The 23,342-nt window shown below is 35.5% G+C and overlaps 1 protein-coding gene across 8 annotated transcripts in view; it reads left to right on the top strand.

Moving 5' to 3' along the window:
- Positions 1–23,342, top strand: part of Syt7 (Synaptotagmin 7) — a 703,683-nt gene that overhangs the window by 623,464 nt on the left and 56,877 nt on the right. For all 8 annotated transcript variants that reach the window (XM_074179490.1, XM_074179533.1, XM_074179453.1 and 5 more), the window contains one exon: positions 15,645–15,656. In XM_074179490.1, the coding sequence (XP_074035591.1) occupies positions 15,645–15,656 (12 nt within the window). The remainder of the gene's footprint in view (positions 1–15,644; positions 15,657–23,342) is intronic.

The following is a 23,342-nucleotide window of genomic DNA, read 5'->3' as shown; positions in this document are numbered from 1 at the left end:
TTATTGAAACAAAGAAGTAATACACTTCACACAGTGTCGGATACGCGGTTGCGATAGAAACCTCACGTCTGTCTGTTGATAAATTATGAAAGAACGTACAATCCACCCCCTCGACACAAATACAGAACAGCTTCCAAGCACTCTCCATTATGAGCATGGAAATGCATGCGATATATCCTATTTGAGTGCTGAAGAGCTTCAGAATTGAATAGTGGAATGACTGCACATACGAACTGATGATATAAAATTGAGTTTACAGAAGAGAAGTTTTCATGCGCCTTGATTGAAATTATGATTAGTACTTTCACTTCAGGTTGATTCACTGTTAATTAATGCAGTCGTTTTCTAATTCCTTGAAGAAATGAGAATTCAATATGCAGATTAGCTTTCCTTCCTCGTCGGTTTCATTCCAATGTCCGCAAGGGTCTGTTCTGGGACCAGTACTTTTCATTATATACATGAATAGTTTATTTAACATATATAGTTTGGTGAAAATCATTAGTTTTGCAGATGATACTGATGTTACTTATAAAACAAACACTTGAAATGAACTTCAGGAAATCATTGAGAATAATTTTCCTGAAATAGCTGAATGGCTTCAGTAGAATAAACTTACTTTCAACTCAACTGTTCATCAGAATTGCCACATTTGGAAGATATTGATGTTGGTCTGAATTCACAAATTTCTGAAGCCCAAACCATAAAATATCTTGGTATAATGATAGATCAGCATTTCAGATGGGACCTTCAAATGAAGCATCTGTCGATTGTCACAGTCATTGGCACAGTCACAATCAACATATGGTGTGAGAGACTGTTTTCATAGACAAGATCAACGTATTGCAGAAATGGATTTTCAAAATAATTTTTGAAAAATCAGTTATTCTCCTGAAAGTATGTGTAAAGAAACTCAAATGGATGCTCGTCAACAATTCTGTCAAAAAATTCTTGTATATATCTCTCCTCATCAATTCATGGCGCAGTCAGTAGGATGTAACTCTTCACGGTACAAGTTCCCTCATGAAAATCGTCAATAATCGTTTCGAATTTGGACAGTGAACATTTCTTCGCATGAAGATAAAGTTAAAAGACGATTTCAGATCACTAGATCAAGTGTTAGGTAATAGTGGAAATAGAGTGATGCTTTTTCAGCTGAAGAGGAATCTCTTCTCTATAGAAAGAATCATAGCACGCCAAAGAAAATTTTGATCAAGAAGCAGGCAGAATTTAGCAATTATATTAAGTTACCCAACTTGGATAATAATAAACTAATTCCAACGTTTTAGAGGCTTTATGGAAAGTTCAACATGAAATTAGAAACTTCTTTCTGAAATTGCGAAAGTTTGACGTGAAAGTTCTGGATATATTGATATTGAAAAATACTCATCATTACAAGGGAGGATCCAGGATTTGGCTGTAAAAGTTGGTGCACTAGAAGCTTCGAAATCGATATTATACAAATTGTGGCTTACATAAAGTTGGAAATATTAACAGAAAGAGGTTGTGCATTCAACAGAAAACACTTCCTAATTTTTTTTTTGTACTCTCACATCCTCCTCAATATCACTCGGCTTAGACATTGGAGATAACACCCGTATAGAAGAAAAAGATCACTTGAGAAATCTAGGAATAACAAGTGATAGATACTTGAGATGGGATTCACATATCGAGCAAGTGAAAAACAAATTGAGAGGTCTACTCACTAATTCAAGTACCTAGTGGAATTCTTTGTTAGGAAAAGATTGAAAAACTGTAGTTATGCACTTGTGCAATTTCAGTTATCTTACAGAATCTTAGGTTAGGGAGGTGTAGCAGAAAATAACGTACATAATTTAAGTAGCACACAAAAATGAATCCTGAGAATAATTTTAAAGAAGAACACGAAATATACCAGTGGCAAGGTATTTTCAGTGACCAATATGCTTGATACAAGATAAATATTTCACCAACGAATTACAATGTATATCCACAAAAATAAAATCAAGTTACCACCCATCGACCACCGTTATGAAACTCGAAAAAAAAATAAAAACATGAAAGTTCCGACCTGCAAAAAAACAGCCGGTCAACGCTCTGCAGAATATCTTACACCAAGAATATACAATTTACTATCAGAAAACCTCAAATCTATGAGATGTTACACCTTTTTTAAATACCATGTAAAACAATGGATGAGCACTACAGATAGAAGAATATTCAATCACCTCATAGACCTAAAATTTCTACAATGAACAATTACACCCCCAAATCACCCAAATACGACATTTATCTGACTATGGCAATCCACCTACCAAAATAAAACGCCAAAACTCTACCTTGACAAAAAAACAAACAACGAACAAAAAATTTAGGTAACTATTTCAATGTGTAATCATTGTCCCAATGTTATTGTCAATTATAATAATTTCTGTTTCATTCTAGACCATATTATTATCACTATCTAAATCACGAACAAGCTTTTCTATCTTCAGTGATTTTTCATTTCTTTTTTCAAAGTTGGACAACATTTTTTTTCTGTATTTTGCTACTTTTTGAAAATAAACATTATTACTGTTATCATAATAATTATTATCAAAAGATACAAGATCATTACCGAAAGGGTGGTTTGATAGGGCTTCAGAAACACTCAACCTCGTTTTTTGCAAATTCCCCGTCTTTTGCAGGTACATTTTTTCTCAAATCTACCTCTGATGATAAAAATAATTCCAAAGCCAAATACTTTTTCAATAACGATGGCTTTCACAGTACAACACAATGCTTGAGTCATCATTTTAACTGATATCAGATGCTAGTAAAGTACTATTTGTGAAAATAATGTATTTTATCTCCTATCTGACGATTCAATAAACATTTATTCTTATTATTTTTCTTTCGAAAGTCATCATCATCATTATTATTTTTATTTGTATCATTATTTGAAATATTTCAACGGTTCCTTAGGTATAACCAAATTATTGTAATTAGCTAACCTAAATGATTGATGCCATCTCAAATCTTATCACCATTTGTTTTCATGTATTGCTGAATATGTTTAATTTGGATCGTCATGATACTCTCAATTTCAAATCCAATGAAAGGTTTAGATAAAGATTCTAAAGGTAGCAATAAGCTTCTGTTCAATTAGTGCTGACATTTGTTTTCGAAACAACCTTATATTTCAAATAAAATTGACAATCCCTTCTGTTGTTTTCCTGAAAGAGTCATAAAATGTTAAGACCCTTGTATGTATTCAAGAAACACTATTGTGAGATTTTCACTGAACGTTTATGTTTTACATGTTCATCAATGACTATCAGAATACTTCTTTTACTCATTTTTGTTTCAGAATCATACGAAAACTTCTACTTAAATTGTCTTCAACAAAATTTGAATTATGATGTAAATTGTAGCTTGGAAGTCAACTCCTGACAATCATGGATGCTTACGGATATGCTGAGCTTCAAACCTTCAAGATGAACAAATGATACCCCCAGCATCATCTAATCAAGAGTTTATTATTCACCATAATAAACTCTTGATTCAAGAATTCCCACATCAAAGACACTGACGCAAACACCAAGAACCGTATACCCATATTCCGTTTGAATAACTAACAACCCCCACAAACGTTATGCATGAAGTTTCCCTTGTTATTTTCAGTACATGTTCACGAATTCCCTATTATGTATTGAATTATTTATTCGCGGTGTTGTCAATAATCAACCAAGTGCCTGCTTTATGAATATGGACATATGAACATCGCCAGAGAATTTATGAATACACTGACTTGTTGAGAATTATTAATACAACACGATATCTGCTTCAGTTTTGAAATAATAATAACCAATGAACAAATGTGCAACAGTCCATCTCAAAAAATCCGATGCGGGGATTATGTGCAGCTCGTAGATGGAAATGTCTTGGCTTGCTTACAAACACTTCAAGTGGTTCCTTTCAAAAAGTCCGCTGACTAGTAATATCACGGCACTTAGGGTTTATCATAATCAATCCCGCCGTCACGGTGGGTTGATTTATGAAGCCCTTGATATTTTCCATGAGCGACATGTAAATGACCGTTTGTAAGTTTATGGAAAAACTGGCATAGAAAACTTCCTGTAGACAATCTGTCCTGGTTTTCTCATGAACTTTTTCCAGTAGTATCTAGCTCACCTACACATCTACAGCTATGTTTTCATTTGAACGATCTGAATATCAAAACCATGCATGAGCCTTGGCGGCAAGAGGCACATAACCTAGTTGTGTTTAATAAAGTATATGTTTCTGGGTGACCGTCAACCCGTTAACATTGCAGGGGGCGTTCCTCGCCTCCGAGAGACCCCATAAATAGGAATCTAGAGAATTCATATCAGGACTACGGACTACGGACATCTATTCCAGCGATTGGGGTAGGTAATGTCGAGATAATGAAAAGAAAGGTGGCGTATTATACGATGAAGCGGTCATTTTTGTCATGAGCATTGCATAAAAAAATTCACAAAAATATAACGAGCTGAAACGGTCATTTTGGTCACTTCAACCGCAGCGGAAAACAAGCATCTTTCAAGCCACATTTTTCCAAAAACCCATATAATATGCACTGTTATGTCACAAAAATGATTTAAAAGTCTCTCATTACGTGTCAGTTTGAAAAAGTAACCTTCAATAGATGTTGGAAATTTTTATTTAATCGAACAATTGGAATTAAAAAACCTTTCCTGTGAAGAACATATATTTTTCACTGAGGATATTGAGGAAAATAAGAAATCATTATACTTTGGTTGAATCATAATAATTCCACTTGTGACGAAGCAATATTTTTCCTTTCGAAAAGATGAAAATTGCTTGTAGACTGTAATTGGCGTGATGTTAGTTATGAGTAGGGCTTAGTAGAATCGGAATGGAAAATGGTGGATGGGTTTTGAATTTTCTAACATAGGAAGGAATTATTCACAAATAAAACAACAATATACGAGAATATATTCATTGATATGTAAAGAGTGAGTTATGATTATTACACAAAGTCTTCCGACAGTCAGAGTCTCTGCATATGATGAACGCCTTAGAGTCAGCCAATCCTGGAATATCTTGCCAGAAATCTTTAAATCTTCTTTCGGTCCAGGTGATCAATGTTCATCTCAGAAGAGGACGATGCGGGGATTATGTGCAGCTCGTAGATGGGAGGATGCTTCCATCTACGAGCATCTGCGCCATCTGGATGGCGAAGAAACGTAAACTTACCTAGAGATGGAAAAACGCCACTCGCAAGAGGTAGTAACAGCCGTGAAGAACTCCCTTTGTGACAAGAATCAGTACAGGAACAAAGTTGTTGCTACAAATATGCTTGCCTTTCCAATCTTACTCTACTTGTTTGGAGTGCTGAAGTAGATTCGGGGTAAAGACCCGAAAAGTGATCCATCTCCATAGTTGTTTGCATTCCAAATCGTCCGTTCCACGGTTCTACTTCCTCTCAAGAAGGACTCTGTGAACTTTCGAGTTTGGAGTGTCCACATGACAGAACGATACTAGATAGAGCCTTTGAAGACATCACGAGTTCGGATTTAATTCTCTGCATAGTCCGCGACCAAGAGAGAGCAGAAACTGAAGCATTTCTCCTGAGGGTAGCTACCCAAACGGCTGATAAACTCAATTGCGTTTTCGACAATGAAGAAGGTGATCACAACTCTGTCGACGAGTTAGAACCCGTTCAGCAGAAGTCCTGCATGAAATCCGTAGAGCTCTCTTCACTGCTGCGGCAACACAAGACTAAGTCGATGGATGGGGTCTTCTTTAACAACAGTAAAGACCTCGGCTCATCAAATCACTTGCTTTCCTCAGGTTGAGTATGCTGAAGTTGAAAACTGAGGGGTTCATCATGGTCGTTGAAGAAGTTGAGTTATCAACACTAGCTGAAAAATATTATAGTCGGCTAAAAATAAAACCCTCAAGCACGCGAACAATTTTAATAGAAAAAAAACACTGAAGCTCAACCTAGTTGGGAACCGAAAGAAAAATAGTTCCGCAGCGCTCCGCACAGATCCTCTACTATCAGCACAACCTACTGCGTCGGAACCACAGCTTCCCTCAGCATCTCATTTAGAGTATGAATTTAATAGCCGATCAGACAAAACATTCCGCCTTCAATATCCTAGATGCCAGCACCCCTGAAGAAGCTAGTCATGTGTTTCGGCGAAACATCGTGAAGAAGGACCACAGTTAGACGGACCCCAAACCCGAAAAATGATAGTGATGAAAAATTTACATGTTCAAACTGTATCCGGTTGTTTGATGATATTCCTTCATGAAACTTCTGAATGTTGGTTCGATCTCAAGTCTGAGACGATTAGGTCTCAAATGCGTATCGTCTCACCTGTGCTAAAAATCGCATAAAAAAGGGAAGACCTCGTGAATCCGAGGCTCATACTTACCACTCCTGAGGATCAGTATAGTGACGATAATTTGTGAACGGAATAATCCAATCAACCTCTGAATTGAAATTACAGTGAAATCAAATAAAAGTGAAAAAATAGAACAATTAAACAAAATATAAATAATAAAAAATTAAGAGATTCCAAACCAACCACCCGAAAGACGATTGTAGATACTAACAATCGAAACGTCGTAAAGTAACTTGGATTGGAATCTCTTAATTTTCATTTTTTGTTTAATTGTTCTATTTTTTCTACTTGTATTTTATTTCACTGTAATTTCATTTCGAAGTTTTCTTGCTTAGTATAATTATTACTTTCAGCTGTTCTTGTTAATTTTCAATTTGTATTGGTTCTTTTAGGGATTCAAAATCATTTTATATATTAATCACCTTTAAACAAACTCTATAAATAGAGTTAATTTTGGGAAATATTTTTACCTAGATTTGTGTGTGCTAATTTTTTAATGAGATAGCTTGATGATAGTGAAAAAAAACTGACAATGCTCAATGTACGATAATTTATCAAGTAAACATCAAATAATTGTTGAACATGAATCACTCAAAAAATATCCTCTTCAATTTTGCTTCAATTAGGTGTTTGGGAAGATTACATTATATTTTGGATAAAAGAAATATCTTTATATTGTATAAATCTCTAGCGGAATCTGTCCTGAGATATTGTATAAATGCTTGGGGTGGAATGTATAATAAAACAATAAAACGACTTCAAACAACACAGAACACTTTGATGAAAATTATATTGAAGAAACCTAGGTTATTCTCAACACATCAGTTATATAAAAATTCCGAGATCTTGAATGTCAGGGGTCTATATTCCTATCAATGCCTTCAGTGGATATTCAAAAACAAACAGAACTACGAAAAAAATCTTGCTGAAAAATATACAAGATCTGTTGAGGATCTATCTATCAGAATACCCAAATTCAGAAAAAGTCATACACAAAGATTTATATTCTATTTCGGACCTAAACTATACAATATGTTACCTCTAAAAGTAAAGCAAATAACAAAAATGGCGAACTACAAACAAAACATTAAAAGTTTCATTCTCGAAAGCAATAGTCTAAATTTAATTTTCAACTGATACACACTCCTCTATTAGTCTATAACTTATTACTTATTCTTTCTTATTTTCTCTTTCCCATTATCTTAACCAACCTAACTAATATAAAATTAATCTTATGATAAATTTCAAATTCATCTACTCCATATTATCAATATTATCATTATTATTGTTCGAAACTCGCAGTGTATAAAAAAGTAAATTAAGATACCCAAATGGAAGAATGGAACATTACGATACAAGCATTCATTGCTTAAGTATGTTCTATGTTTCCTTTGGGTTTACGATGTATTTTTATTATAGTAGATATTGTACCAAACAAAATATGATAAATATATTGAATTGAATATTTATATATTTTTCACTGTGGTATATGGAACGCTGTTTAATTTTTATTACTCAATTTATTCAACTAACAATTTATTTGTTTCAATTTAATTGATTCATGCATTTGTTCGACACATCACAAACGATTGTTCCCAAAATTTGTTCTATTTTAAATGACACTTGATTTGAAATGTTATATGAATTAATTTGTTTGATGAAAAGTTGCGAACAATTATAATATAGATTCATTGTTTGAAATTTTTTGAAGTAAATGTTTGTCATATATACTTTTTTTGAAACTATCGAATAGTTTACTACTAGTTTACTAAAATTGTTTGTTGATAATTACAGTTACATGAATTAAAACGATTGTTGATAATTTCAATTCGGCGTTTAGCGTCAAGCGGATTCTTACAGAAGCTGAATTTTTAAATCTGGCAACATGATAGTCTAGTGATAGTAACACAATATTCCGTCCGACCGCAGCGCCTAAAAAAATTATCGACAAACAATTTAATTCATGTATCACTGAAATGCAACAAACTAATTAATTCAATTCTTTCCAAAGGAATAATAATAAAAATTAAAACGGCGTGGCATGCTGTTTTGCTTTTTATTAATATTCACCTGAAAGGAGCTGAATTATTTTGTTTGTTGAATCTCAATGATACATGAATTAAATAGATTGTTGATAATTTTTATTCGGCGCCGACGTCGGGCGTATTTTTGTGGAACTACTCAACTGCATATATGTATGGCGTTGGTCATAGTATGGTAATGATCCGTTCGACCGCAGCGACGAATAAAAATTATCAACAATCAATTCAATTCATGTATCACCTAAATGCAACAGTCAAAACAATTCATTTTTACGAAATACCAATTATTAATATTCCTTTGAAATGAGCTAAATTATTTTGTCTGTTGAATTTCAGTGATACATGAATTAACTTGATTGTTGATAATTTTTATTCGGTGCCACGATTGAACGGCGTTTTGTCGTACTATGAATGAACTAGCATGTTGCCATATGTAACACTTGAAGTTCTTGATAAATCCGCTCGATACCAGCTCCGAATTAAAATTATCAACAATCGTTTTAAATCTATCTTTCAAATACAACAAACTTTTTGAATCATCAAAAAATTCAATTCTTTGTCAGAAATTAACTCTTTAAAAAGATTGATGAAATAAAATGATACTTGCTTGAGAATGTTTTGCAGAAAAGTTGTAACAAAATTTTAAATTGAATGCATTTAAGTAAATGTTGGAAATGTTCAACACTTTCAATAAAATTGAAATATAACAATCTTTATTATTCATAGAAAATTATTCAGTATGGAAAGTTAATTTGCTATCTTTTCAGACAAACGAAAGTCTATTTTTATTACCAACAATGTTTCATGGGAAAACTTTGACAGTCATTCAAATATATTCATTGAAATTTTATTCCCAAACAAATAAATTGTTAGGTGAATAAATTGAGGAATGAATATTTGTGACAATGAAAAGTAAAACGGCGTTCCATAGTGGTAGGAACAAATAAGTTAAATAAATCTAATTAAAATCTGAACGAATTCTTCCCTTTACAATATTCCATTAATATTGTTTTAAAATTATTCCAACTCATGCTTTGTCTCAAGAACAGCCTTGACGTGAAAAATTTATATTCAGCGAGACACAATCTAGACGCCCACCAAGAACGGGAAATTCAATTTTTGGGGTAAACGAAGGTTTATTGTTTAACTCCTGAAGTCGAGAAATATACTGAAAGCAGAAACTTTGGAGAAGTATGGCTGGCCAACTCATGAACTTTTCAATATAATGCCTGCTTGTGTTGTTTCCCGGCAAGAAAACGATAAAAATCAAACGAAATGTTTCTGAAACATCTGCGATACTATATGGAATTGTATTGTGGTATGGCAATCGATGAAAGTATCTACAAATTCCATTTCGTTCATCGAGCGGATGTGGTTTTAGAATGTGATAATAATAATAATAATATTTATTTGCCAGTCAATTTAAAATACACAATATTCTTAGTTAACGCGAAATAATAGAATAGGATAAACCTGTGCGTATGTGGAGAAACTGATTGGCATATCGACTAAGAATCGCACAAGGACATATTGTCTCCTCTACCACTGAAAGGCAATGAATTGCCCAATCATCTGTCCAATCCAATAACTCCACCCACACGGTCTATATATTAATATTAATATATGTTACAAAAATAATTTGAAGCTTTATAACTTCTATTTATTATATGCGAGCGCTTTCGACAGCTGGTCGTGTTATCATCACCAAGGCTCTATTCAAACTGAACGTGTCATCCTTTTGAGTGGAGCCTTGATGATGATAGCACGACCAGCTGTCGAAAGCGCTCGCATATAATAAATAGGAGTTATTAAGCTTCAAATCCGTTTTGTAACATATATTAATATTAAAATACTGAAAATAAAGGAAAATGAGTTGCATCATTCAAAAAATATATATTTATTTATTTTCAACACATTTTTGATTTCATAACCTTGTGACATCTATTTTAGTATAGTTTTATTTCTTTTGAATATTGTACATTGACGTTTTTCTCTTTTTCATTTGTACTTCTGCTCCTGTGGCTTTCTGAGACAATAAAGAGATTATTATTATTATTAACTGACGCCTACATTCCTATACAGGTTCATTTTTTCTATATAATAATAATATTGATAGATACTCGAGACTACATGCTGTTCAGAAGGTTACAATGATGTGAATTTCAAATATACTTTTTTTCGCGGCTAGACACTTCATCATGAATCAACCATTGTTCACATAAACATGAATTTCAGTCACTAGTTTTTGGGGTGGCGACGTAATTAACCGCGTTTCTCTCAATTAATATAAGAGTATGTTACACTGTTACGGGAATTGAGTCGAAACAAGCTCATGTTTCCATCTTTTGCGCCTTGTTTTCGAACAGTAGGTTTGATTTATTTGTTTGAGATTATTGAAAAAAGTTTGACATGTGTTTTATATTACACTGCATCAGCAATAATGTAGAACACTTGATATGTACCTACCCTATTACTTCCTATCAGTGATCCTCATCTTGATAGTCAAGAACCGATAGCAACCCGAAGCTATTAACTCCTGTCATGTGCGTTAGAGGCAGATATTATTCACAAATGAATATCTGAAATGGTAGCCCTTCTACTCTTGCGAAACTATTTCTAGCTGAAGGAAAATAATTTCAGTTCATGACTGTCGTCCAATAAAACTGTTACGCCTACATACCAGAACTACAATTTATTTCTCCACAAGGTTTCCACCAACAAAGTTGACGTCATCAGATCTGTTTAAAAATCTGTTTAAAATCTGTTTCTCTGTTAACTAGCTGTTGCACCCCTACGAACGACAACCCTCATACGTCGTTAAGTAAGAGGATAAAAAGTAAACAATTATAATTAATACGTGTGTATTTAAGCAGCCCCTTGACTTCAAATTTTTCTAGGTGGGGCAAAAACTGAAAAATGCCGCCCCCACTTATATTTATTTTCACCTTCTTTATCTTTATATTTCCAGCTAATTGAATTTTTATTTTATTTTATTTTTTTTAGTGAATTAGGATTCCCTAATATACAGGTTAGCATTCAGATACAGAATGAATAATAGGAGACCAAGCACACTACCTTGTGGCACTCCTGTGAGATTTGTTATATATGATGAGAAATAATCGTTCACACGTACTTTCTGTTTCCTACTTGATAAATAATTACTTATCCATTCATAAACCATCCCCTCAATCCCATATTTTCTCAGCTTCTGAAGCAAAATGCTTGTGTCAATCGTTTCAAAGGCCCTTTTGAAATCAAAAAAAACAGTTACAACATTTTTACCTTTATCTGTTTGATTAGTAAATTTAGTTAACGATAACTGTAGTGCTGTTTCGCAAGAATGTTTTTTTCGAAAACCAGATTGATTGCTAAACATGATTTGATTTTTGTCAATAAACTCTAATGTAATAATTGCCATTATAAGGGAAATGGAAAAGGTTAATTTAGTCAATTTCTACTAATTTTGGGGTGATAAAAACGAAAATAACAATGAAAAATTTTTATTAGCTCTGGTTTTTGAGATACACAGTACTTATTCTTAAAGAGTAGTTATACTATACGTGAAAAGTGAAAGTACATAAAACAATATTGTTATGTTTCTTTTAGAATATTTTAAGTACAAAATTAATAAAAAAAACATTATTCTTTGACAAATTGTTTTGACAAATAAAAGAAGTTTGTACCACCAAATTTCAATTAAGTCCATCCGATTCATTGTAAGATCGCTGTCGTTTAGCTTGTCTTTTATAAAACACTTCTGGAGCATCCCTACACACAGACCAGCAGTAGTCTGCAAGCATTGCTTCATTCCAACGGCCCTGATATCTCTGTTCCATTAAGGCAATGTCTTGATGGAATCTTTCTCCATGTTCGTCACTCACAGCTCCACAGTTTTGTGGGAAGAAATTAAGATGAGAGTGAAGAAAATGAATTTTCAAGGACATGTTGCATCCAAGTTGGTGGTAAGCTTGAAGAAGCTCTTTAACCAATGCTGTGAAGTTATTATCTCTTTTGTTACCTAAAAACCCATGTACAACCCCCTTAAAGGCTTCCCAGGCTCTTTTTTCATTTCCTGTTAAAATCATGTCAAAAGCAGGATCATTTACGATTTCACGGATTTGAGGCCCAATAAAGATGCCTTCCTTGACTTTAGCATCACTCAACCTGGGAATCTTTGCTCTCAAGTACTTAAAAGCTTGTCCTTCCTGGTCCATGGCCTTCACAAAGTTTTTCATTAGTCCCAACTTAATATGTAATGGGGGAAGGAGAACATCCTTAGGATCTACAAGAGGCTCGTAAACTACATTTTTCTCATTAGGGTTTAGGTCTCGTGTAGGCCAGTTCATTTTTTTATAGTGAGATTTTCTATCCCGACTGTCCCACAGACACAAAAAACAACAGTACTTGGTGAACCCTAATTGCATTCCTAGGAGTATAGCAATGACTTTCAGATCACCACAGATGTGCCACTTGTGTTGTTCATATTTGATTGATTGGAGAAGTGTTTTCATATTTATATACGTTTCCTTCATGTGAACTGCATGACCTATAGGAATAGAGGGTAGCTGATTTCCATTATGCAGAAGTACAGCTTTAAAGCTTAGTTTTGAAGAGTCTATAAACAATCTCCATTCAGATGGAGTGTGATCCAAATTCAAGCAGTCCATCAAACCATTAACATCAGAACAAACTACGAGGTTTTCTTTTTTCTCAAAAAAAGGAAGCAAATCTTTTTGACGCTGTCTGTACTGAGATATTTTCACATCATGTTTTAGAAGATTCCACTGTTGTAGTTTTGACCCTAACAGCTCAGCCTTTTCCTTAGACAAGCGAAGATCTCTTATAAGGTCACTCAACTCTGCTTGACTAATTCTGTGCGGATCACTAGACCTATCGCTTACCTCAAAATCAGGATCATAGGATGTAGAAGGATGGGTTGCTCCTTCTAAATCGTCTTCATCACCTTCCTCTAAAATTTCATAGTTTTGGGGTGGAGAAGGGACTGGCAAATTGTCTGAGTGTGGTACAGGCCGAAGAGCAGATGGGAGATTAGGGTATTTAACCGTTCCTCTTTTCTTCATAGATAAACCTTTCTTAATGGGAGGAGTTAAGCAGAAATAACAGTCGTCTGTATGATTGGTAGGCTCACGCCAAACCATAGGTACTGCAAAAGCCGTTACCCGGTTTTTATTTTTCAGCCACTCTCGCAATATGACGGAACAAGAATTACAACATATATGAGGAGCCCATGATTTATCTTGGTCCCCAACTTTCACACCAAAATAATGTTCATAGGCTGTCTTAACGATAGGTGTCATTTTACGTTTCTGAGCCTTAAATGTTATTTCACCACATGTATAGCAAAAGCTATCGACAGAATTCACACACTTTCGAGGCATTTCAGATCAGCACTTAAATTAATTTAAAAATCAACTTCACACGATAATTTCAATAGCAATCACGTGCGTACAATTGACAAACTCACATAGGTTATGTTTACTACTTAAGAACAGCTGATGAGAGGGGTGTTATGTAAACAAACATGTGTACCAACTGTTGGTGATGAAATATTTCATTTGTTGAAAACCAATATACATATATATATATATATATATATATATATATATATATATATATATATATATATATAATATAATGATACTATATTTTGAAAACAAGAGCTAATATATAATTTTTATGGTCACTTTCGGTTTTAACACGTGGAAATACATTAAAATCATCTAATTTCAACCCCGAAACAAAAACTTTGTTGTGTTGTGATAATTTCGTCTTTCTACACTTTCTTTTTACATGAATATGAACTGGGTAATTTTTTCAGTTGAAATATTATTATCGCAAGAAATATAAAAAATGTCCGTCTCATATGAACATTGTACATTTTACTGGCATATTATTGCTTATCTTTTTCACTTTACGACGTTCTGAATACCCGGATAAAATGAACTAGCAAATATGCAAATCACCGTCGACAAAAGCAACACAAATAAGATTCATCGATAATGTAAAAATAGCACGCGCACAATGCACAAAAAATCGATACAAGAGTTTTCCAACGTTGAAAAATCTCCGCCTTATATCCACAATATATGTACACTTCGTGTATTGCTTTGCAAATAAAGTTCTTTATGTGGAAACCGATTACATAGATCGACGAAAGCAACTTTACTACAAAGACTTTAATATTTGAACCGAGTAAAGAGTTCCAAACCTTCCTTAGCTCACAAAGCCATCAATATCATGATATCATCAATTTTCTCTTCTAATGTGAGTTATATTGGATTGAAATTGAATGAGTGTGGAATTTTGAAAACTCACAATTAGTTTGTTTGATCAAAAGTAAGCCTTCCAGTGGAATTCACACTGTACGGTTAAGAAAACACTCAACTTGTGCTTATATAATGACATTTTGAATCATTTGACTTCCTACCTGAGTAATGACGACTAATTTCACCTGAGGTCAGGTGAAAACTAATCAAAAATGCAAACATCATGAAGGAAAATTTTACCAACGTATCAAATGAACATGCAATAAACTCACTACCAAGAAGAATTCAATTCTGAATTGAAGGGGTTATATTTTTAGGAGTGTTTAATTTTTGGGAAAGAAAGTTTTTGGCTTTCTACTACTCCATCCATCCCAAAAATTAAACACTCCTAAAAATATAACCCTTTCAATTCAAATAAGATTCCTCTTGTCTGGGATTGAATCAAATAGGTGAATGAATTACATTACGATGTCATCGATGACATAAGCAGATCAAGCTTATTCCGTGACATTAAAAATCGTAATTCATGAATGAAGTGTGTGTATTTTCTATGTTTTCCAATTTGGTACTGAAGAGCCTTGTGGCAAGTGTCTTAAGGCAAAACATCGAGAATATTTCAAAAAAGTAATACTTAATGTGAATTAGTCTGTCTATTTATTTATGACTTTCAACATTCTATGCCACAAGCTCTTGAAAATGAATACTTGAGGGTGCATATTTTAATATTTCATTAATGTTTCTATTGTATTTAATGTGGTGTACTTATTCTAAATGTAATTACTGTTTCAATAAAACTGGTTCAGCTCTGTAATTTTCATGAAATATATGTAGAAAATAATTTAATAGTTGTCTTTAATGATTCTAATTATATTCTCTCTTTGTTCCATGTTGCTGTTTCCCGACGACTCGCTGGTGATGGTCGATGTCGTTCCAACTTACAGAGCGCAATTAGAGTAAGTGCTTAGGCTACGTAGACAATGGCTGTTTTTATTTAGATATTTCTCTTTCATAGTAATTGAAAAGTCGAAAGAAGTTGAATGTGAATCTATCAGTTCACAATTATTATTCATGAAGAAGGAGTGATCAAAATCAACAATATTCATGAGTTCTGAAGAATGTTGCATATTTACTCAGTAATTAGTTTTTTGGTCCATGGAGTAATGTCATGGAAATTTCCATAAAACCTGGTGGTTCATTTATATTTTTGATTGAATATTTTCAATTCCTCTGATTGAGAGGATAACAATGTTCAACAATGAAATGTGTTAACACTATAAATGAAACTTGGAACTACGAAAATATTAACACATTCAACTATGCACTCTGGATAAAATTGGAATAAAAGGTAATGCATATGTATTGATAGAGACCTATATCTCACAGATAGGAAACAGATTGTGAAAAAAAATAATATGAAAACCAGTGGCAAGAAAATCGATTGTGGAATGCCGCAAGGAAATGATCTGAGTCCGTTGCTTTTCAGTATTTAGGTAAACGGATTGTTTCCTATTGGAACCACAAGACGCATAATGAGTTTTGCAGACGTTACTGTTGTTCTTCACTCTGAGCAATCTTGGTATGAGGTCTTGAGATGGTCCTTTTCACCAGGAAAAGAAGTTTAACGGGCTTAAAACCTCCCGAAATCTTCAAAAGTCAACTAAACTTCTCTGAAGAGGTGAAATACCTTGGTATTATCCTCGACAAGAAGCTAACATGGAACTCTCATCTACAGAGTAGAGCAAAAAGAGCATACGTGGCTTATGAGCAATGTCGGAGGACAGTGGGACGCGCATGGGGTCTTTCACCCGTGTAGTCGCCTGGATCTACACTGCAATAATAAGACCTATGTTAACGTATGGAGCCATTGCATGGGGACCGAAAGTTCTACAAGCAACGGCCATCCAAAAATTATATCAAATAAAGCGACTGGCTTGTTTAAACATCACAGGAGCCATGAGAACAACACCAACCGCGGCAATGGAATTAATCACGGGTCTGACCCCTCTGGACCTGTACGTTAAGGAGGTTGCGTTAATGGCCATGGTAAACCTAGAAGTGTAAACCTAGAAGTAGGAATGGGTCGATTGAGGTTGGGCCTATGGCGGGAAGCGCTTACTGCGCAACCTCTGCTGCAGGCAACAAGTGATGCAATTGAACCCAGGTTTGTGTTTAATAAACCCTACAAAATACAAATTAATCAGAACACAGAGTCAGATGCTACAAATGCAATACGGATTTATACAGATGGCTCAAAAAAAATTAGTGATCTGGAGTGTACTCCAGATCACTAAGCCTAAGGATTAAGTGGAGAATGGGAAGAAATACCAGCGTGGTCCAAACAGAACTGCCTGGTATCTCAATCGCCACAAAAGAAATAACCAAAAAAAGAATTTCTGGCAAAAACATAATAATCTGCACTGATAGCAGACAAGCACTATTAGCCTTGAACAGACACCGTTTTACTTCAGGGCTAGCACTAGAGTGCCACCAAAATTTAGCCAAGGCCTCGGTAGATAATAACATTATCCTGAGGTGGGTTAAAGGGCACGACAGGAGTAAAGGTAATCGCATTGCCGACTCTTTAGCCAAGGAAGCGGCTGGACTAAGAATTTTAGGACCAAGTGGCACCCACGGCCTGATGACTTCGACAATTGCGGAACTAGTCAAAAGTTACACCCATGCTCAATCTCTAAAGAGATGGGATGAAATCAAAGGATGTAATCTTGCCAGGATCACCTTGGGCGACCCTGGGAAGCTGGCGCCGAAGAAATATCTGGCGATGACCAGGAAAAATCTACGCCTTACAGTAGGATTTCTGACTGGCCACTGTCAGCTAAGGAAACACCTACATAATATGGGGCTAGTGGATACACCTCTATGCAGGATGTGTGAACAACAAGATGAGACTGTCAGGCATGTCCTGTGTGAGTGCCCGGAGTTATCGTCAATAAGAGAGTGTGTGTTCGGCGAGTCTTGGCCTACACCTGCCGATATAAAGGAGATGTCTCCCAGCGACCTGTCCACCTTCCTGGAAAGGACAGGATGGACGACGACCTAGGAGGACAACTCCTCGGGAGGATGTACAATGGGTCACATGTGGCCTAAGTGCGTGGGCTTACACTCACCCTCCCTCATCTTGGTCTGAGGTCAAGAACACGGCAGAGAAAGATCTAGAAAAAATCAGAGATCGGTTCGACCATAGACAACTTTCATTAAACTTCAGCAAAACCTATCTCTTGCCATTCGGGAAAAAACAAATCTACTCTTCCTCAATTCAATTGAATAACTACCCAAAACTTCTTCTCAAGATAGCTCCAGCTAACTATATGAAGTATTTAGGGAAAGATGGACTTGAAGTTGAACAAAAAATATAGTTCACTTCAGCCTGGTACGAAGCTATTTGATATACTACATGATAGGATTGTGTACGGTATTCGATCCTATACTATAACAATTTTCAATTGAAGGTGATTCATCACCAACGTCGCATTTGAAGTGACCAACGGATAATCCTCTTACCAACTCTACAGAGACGTACCACATAGGTAATTACGTGAAAATTGTCATAGTAGGTGGCGCTATCTGGTGTCAATGGTGAAACTGATTACATTTTCTTATTATGCCTAATACAGTACTTCAAAAAAACAGAAAAATTCACAAAATAATTATTCCTACTACAATGTTATGCTTATGAAGTTTCAGAATCCATTGACTCATCCGAAGAGGAATTCCCAGTCACACTTAAATCTATTATTATTTGGTGGAAAACAGTGTTTACCATCCCGTTCAATCTCCACATTTTCTCTTCTTCCTTGATCACAAGGGCTACAGCATTAGCCCAATCTTCTTTCCGTATCCGTTCCATTGCGAGTTCTAATAAACGTTGGACTTCAGAAATTTTATATGTCACGTTTTCACGAACCACGTAACCCTTAATTTGAGCCCAGATTAAATATATCAGATTTGACTCGCAATGGTAAGGAGGAAGTCTCAAAATGGTTATGCCTTTAGCAGGAGCTATTGCGTCCACCACGAGCTGGCGATAAAAAGCATTGGGCGTCCATGTCTTCGTGATAATCCCTTGTTTTTTTGGATAAAAACATTAGTGCATTATCGTCTAAAAAGCCACTCTCGCTACCTATATGAGCGACAATTAGTCGTTTCCCTTTACCCGTTGACCCGCGTAACCCTGTTGATAAATCGTCCACAAATGCTTGACGATAACTAGTTACAGTAGTATCTTTCCAGATCTTAGATACTGTGTGACCAGCATTCACCCACGTTTCGTCCAGATAATGAATCTTTTTGTGAGCAGAACGCATTTCTTTATTTGAGCGAAGATATCTCCATCGCCATGTGACTATATCTTCTCTTTCTATTGAGACAGATTTACGGGATCGTTTGGCATATGTAAATTTTAAATCTTCTTTTATTATTTTCCTTAACTTCTCTTTGCTCATTTTTGGAATGAAATCATTATCCAGTACCTTTGTCCTAATGGATTCGAGGGTTGGCGCTTTATTCTCAAAAAAAATGAATGGTATAGCGTACAAAATTTTTCTGGTACTCGTCCAATTCAATTTTTTTTACCACGACAATGTACTTTTGGAGCTTGCACAATCCCAGTCACCTTTTTTTCACGTACAATGCGTTCAATTGTCGACACGGATATTCCTGTTAAAAATGAACACTGGGCTACAGCTTCCACTGTACGAGGTGTATTTTTTAAATTTTCATACACTCTACAGACAATCTGTTTTTCTTCTAATGACATAAACTTCCGCTTTCTTTGTACATTACTTGGACCTGCTACGGCATCCATCTTAATACTATAAAAATAATAAAATTCAATCATATTATTCAGCTATTTGTCAGTTGTTTACTTACCTCAAAAACTATTTCGAAGTTGATGTATTTTGAAAAACACTTCATTGTGAGATTTTCACTAGAACAGATTAACAAATCCTTAACACGTGTTTCGCTGCACAGTAGCTTTTTCAAGCGTGTTCACTAACAAACTGAATTCTACATACATTGTGATTTATATATACTTTTCGAAATATTACTATCTACCTAGAGACTAATAATGTTCTAGGAATTAATGAATAACAGTTATACCTGGGTTTAACGAACATTTATACCTGAGTTTAATGACTAGGTCAACTAATTATCTCACAATAAAGTGTGAATGTGATGAAAATCTATGATAATGTATTTTAAAAAACAAGTATCGGCCAACTCTATCTTATATTTTAAAGTTAATAAATAACAGTCTTTTTAATAAATGTAATAAAATATATTCAGTAAATACAAAACAAAGTCACCTTCACAAGAAACAGAACACACTACGCCTATGCAGATAAGGACGCTTGATAATGAAGAAACCGAATTACTATTCATGGCATTTTGAGGACGCAAATATAATAGACCTGCGAAATATTGATCAGTTCACCGATGTTTCAAAGTATTCAACGAACTGGTCCACCTATTGGCTCGTACATCCTATCGATATTCAGAAGCTATCTTGTTACGGGGGCAAATTTTATGGAATCATCTTACTTTTCAATTATATACAATGGCGATGCAAAGACAATAAAAATGACCGCGGTAAGAATTTAGTTCTAACATTCAACATTGTTGCCGTAACCTCTCAGTTTGAATTATATTTGAGTTACCTTCAATTGAAAATTGTTATACTATAGACAGCTGTTTTACAAGTCACTGGTATTGAACTGATATAAAGAAAAGGAAACATTGTCTTGACCAAGCCATAACTACACCACTCGATTTAATCGTATCACCTTGTTCTGTTTTGTTTTCCATAAATTTCATTCTGTTCATTCTAAATATTCCAGATTGAGCTTTTGTTATTCCTTTTTTTTCATATTTCTCATTTCTCACACCAAACACAAATAACATGTGTTACTTTTATGTATAACTTGATATTTATTTGCCATGTATTTCTATTTTCCTTTTTTCTCGTATGTGATCAGAGAATCATCATAAATATTATTATTATTATCACTATTGTTTACTACCGAAGTACGCGCTGGTCAGGCCCTATCCCCCGAAGCCCCGATACATTCGGGAGGGCGCGCCAGCATTATCAACCAACGACCAATCCCCACACCATGAGGTAAGTGACCATTGGGTCCGGAAATCATGCGCCTTGAGCATGCGCAGTGAGCCGAGAATGGCAGCCTTCTGCATCTGTCCGGCTAAGATTTCTGCCTCTGTTCGGCAAGCCGGTATAATTTTAAAATTCGAGACAAGAGAGGGCATAATTCTACCAAGAACTCCAATAATCAAAACAACCATCTTGACAGAATTGTCTGGATAGAGTCTGCGGAGTTCTATGAAAAAATCTTGATATTTTTTCCGATTATCCTTCTATTTTCCGAAGATAGTCGTCTCGCCAGGAGCTGAAAATTCGACGAAAAATATCGTCTTTCTCTGATGTTCATGAAGGACGACATCATGCTTATTAGCTTGTATGAGCCTGAGGGTGGGGAACGAATAGTAACAATAAATTCGATACTTTTCGTTCCCCACAACGAATTCAATATCCCCTGGAGCGTAGGGCAACACTGATGTCTCGTCCATACCGTAAGAGTACCGTAGATGGTAATACAACACTCTTAGGGCCGCGTTATGTCGATGGATATAAGCCGAGACCGCATATGCTGGACTTGCTAATAGCAACTGCATTAAAGTCTCGGACGCCTCACGGCACCTTGAGTCAGGAACCTCTATACCCATCACACGACTGCGGTAGACTAAACTGTTGAAGATACCATCCTGGCAAGCCATGATGAACCCCCCCAGTTTCCGACTTCAGCCCACTCGACCTGAGAAAAGCGAACGTCAGGCGCTTTGATAAGCCAAGGTCTCCAATGTTATTGAAGAAGACCCCATGCATTGGCTTATCCTTGTGTTTCTGCAGAAGTGAGGTGATCTATGTGGTTTTTGCTAAACAAGTTTCAACTCAGTGACAGAGTTCTGATCTCCTCAGTGTCGAAAACTGAACCGAGATCATCAGCCCTGAAGAAACATGCCCCAAATACTGATATCTCATGGTCGCGGACTATGCCAAGAAGGGAATCCAAACTCCTGACGACTTCTCACGCTACATCCAGTACCTTTCTGTCATGTAGACTCTCCAAACTCAAAAGTCCACGGCCTCCCTGTTATCGGGGGGAATTACAACCACGGAACGTACGATTTGGGATGCAAACTCCTATAGAGATGCATCATTTTTCGGATCTTTACGTCGAATTGATACAGCTTCTCCCAAGTCCACTTTACTAATCTAAACGAGTAGAACGAGTAGAGCAAGATTGGAACGGCAAGCATATTTGTTGTAGCAACTTTGTTTTTCCCCAACAGTTCTGATGACCAGATCTGTCGGAGTTTGTGCTGATGCATGCCGCGGAGAGAGTTCTTCACTGCTGTTACCTCTTGTAAGTAGCGTTATACCACCCCGAGGTAAGTATGCGTTTCTCCGGCATTCAAATGGTGTAGATGCTCCCATCTTCGAGCTGCACATCCTCTCCGTAGTCCCCGGAGTCCTCTTTTTAGATGGACTATAGCACATTTGTCTATCCCGAATTTCATACCGATAGCATGCGTGTTCTCTTCCACCACTCTCAAGAACTGATGGAGATCCTTCTCTCCAGAGAAATACAGTTTGAGATCGTCCATATGAAATACGATGTATTACTATTATTATCTGTAGCTGTGAATTCTACTATTATCATTATTATTATATCATTGGCGAGTTCACCAATCACCAAAGTATGTGAATGTCCTTCAACGCTCACTATGGTTTCTTGAAGTGTGATAGACCTAGTTGATGACTTTTGTATTCGAATTTTCTTGGAAAGAATGGAAAAGATGAGTTTCGCCTTATAACCGTTGTTGACAGCAATATGTTTGATGGAACTCAATGGAGAAGTAAGACCTCAATAATTCTCAGCTGACAAGTGTAGACTTTTAGAGAGGCCGTTCCAAGGGGGCCCAGCTTGTTGTTTTGTATCTACATGAATCACTGGAACTCGATACCCCCAAAATTCAGCGAATCTGAATATCTGGATGATTCAGGTTTTGCAGGTACTTTCCAACATGAAGTAACACAAATTCGAACTTCAAACGAAAAAATCCACTTTGTTCGACCCCCAGCAAAGACAAGCCAAACGAAATTATTATACTTCAAGTGGAATAACAGTTCATCTATCAAGCATGTTCTCCACCAAGTTTTGAGAGTTGAATTGGTTATTAGCATAAAGTTGGAAACGAGTAGCTTAAATTCAAATGAGAATGCTTATTCGTGTGCAGACATGGCATAATGAATGGATGTTGTGCTTCCTCATTTCAATTTCCAAATGAACTCACTACAGAACAAATTCATAGCCACAGTTCATCGAAATAAATTATTCCATACAATTGTTGGCATTTTTCTTTTCAAATCCCGGCTATTCTCCATCTAGAGGCGTTTCATTGTTGAAAGAGAAGTAGAACACTTTGAATTCGTCAAGTTCATAAATATAATACACAGGTGTATATAAACCACAGAATAAACACATTTTTGATGATTATACACATCCCAATGGACTGAAAGTCATCATCCAAATGAATTTATT

Source organism: Leptinotarsa decemlineata, unplaced genomic scaffold (assembly GCF_025532065.1).
Source record: "Leptinotarsa decemlineata unplaced genomic scaffold, Ldec_3_MD MMD2_P_RNA_scaffold_1, whole genome shotgun sequence".
NCBI classification, from domain to species: Eukaryota; Metazoa; Arthropoda; class Insecta; order Coleoptera; family Chrysomelidae; genus Leptinotarsa; species Leptinotarsa decemlineata.
This window is presented reverse-complemented; position numbering and strand designations above follow the sequence as displayed.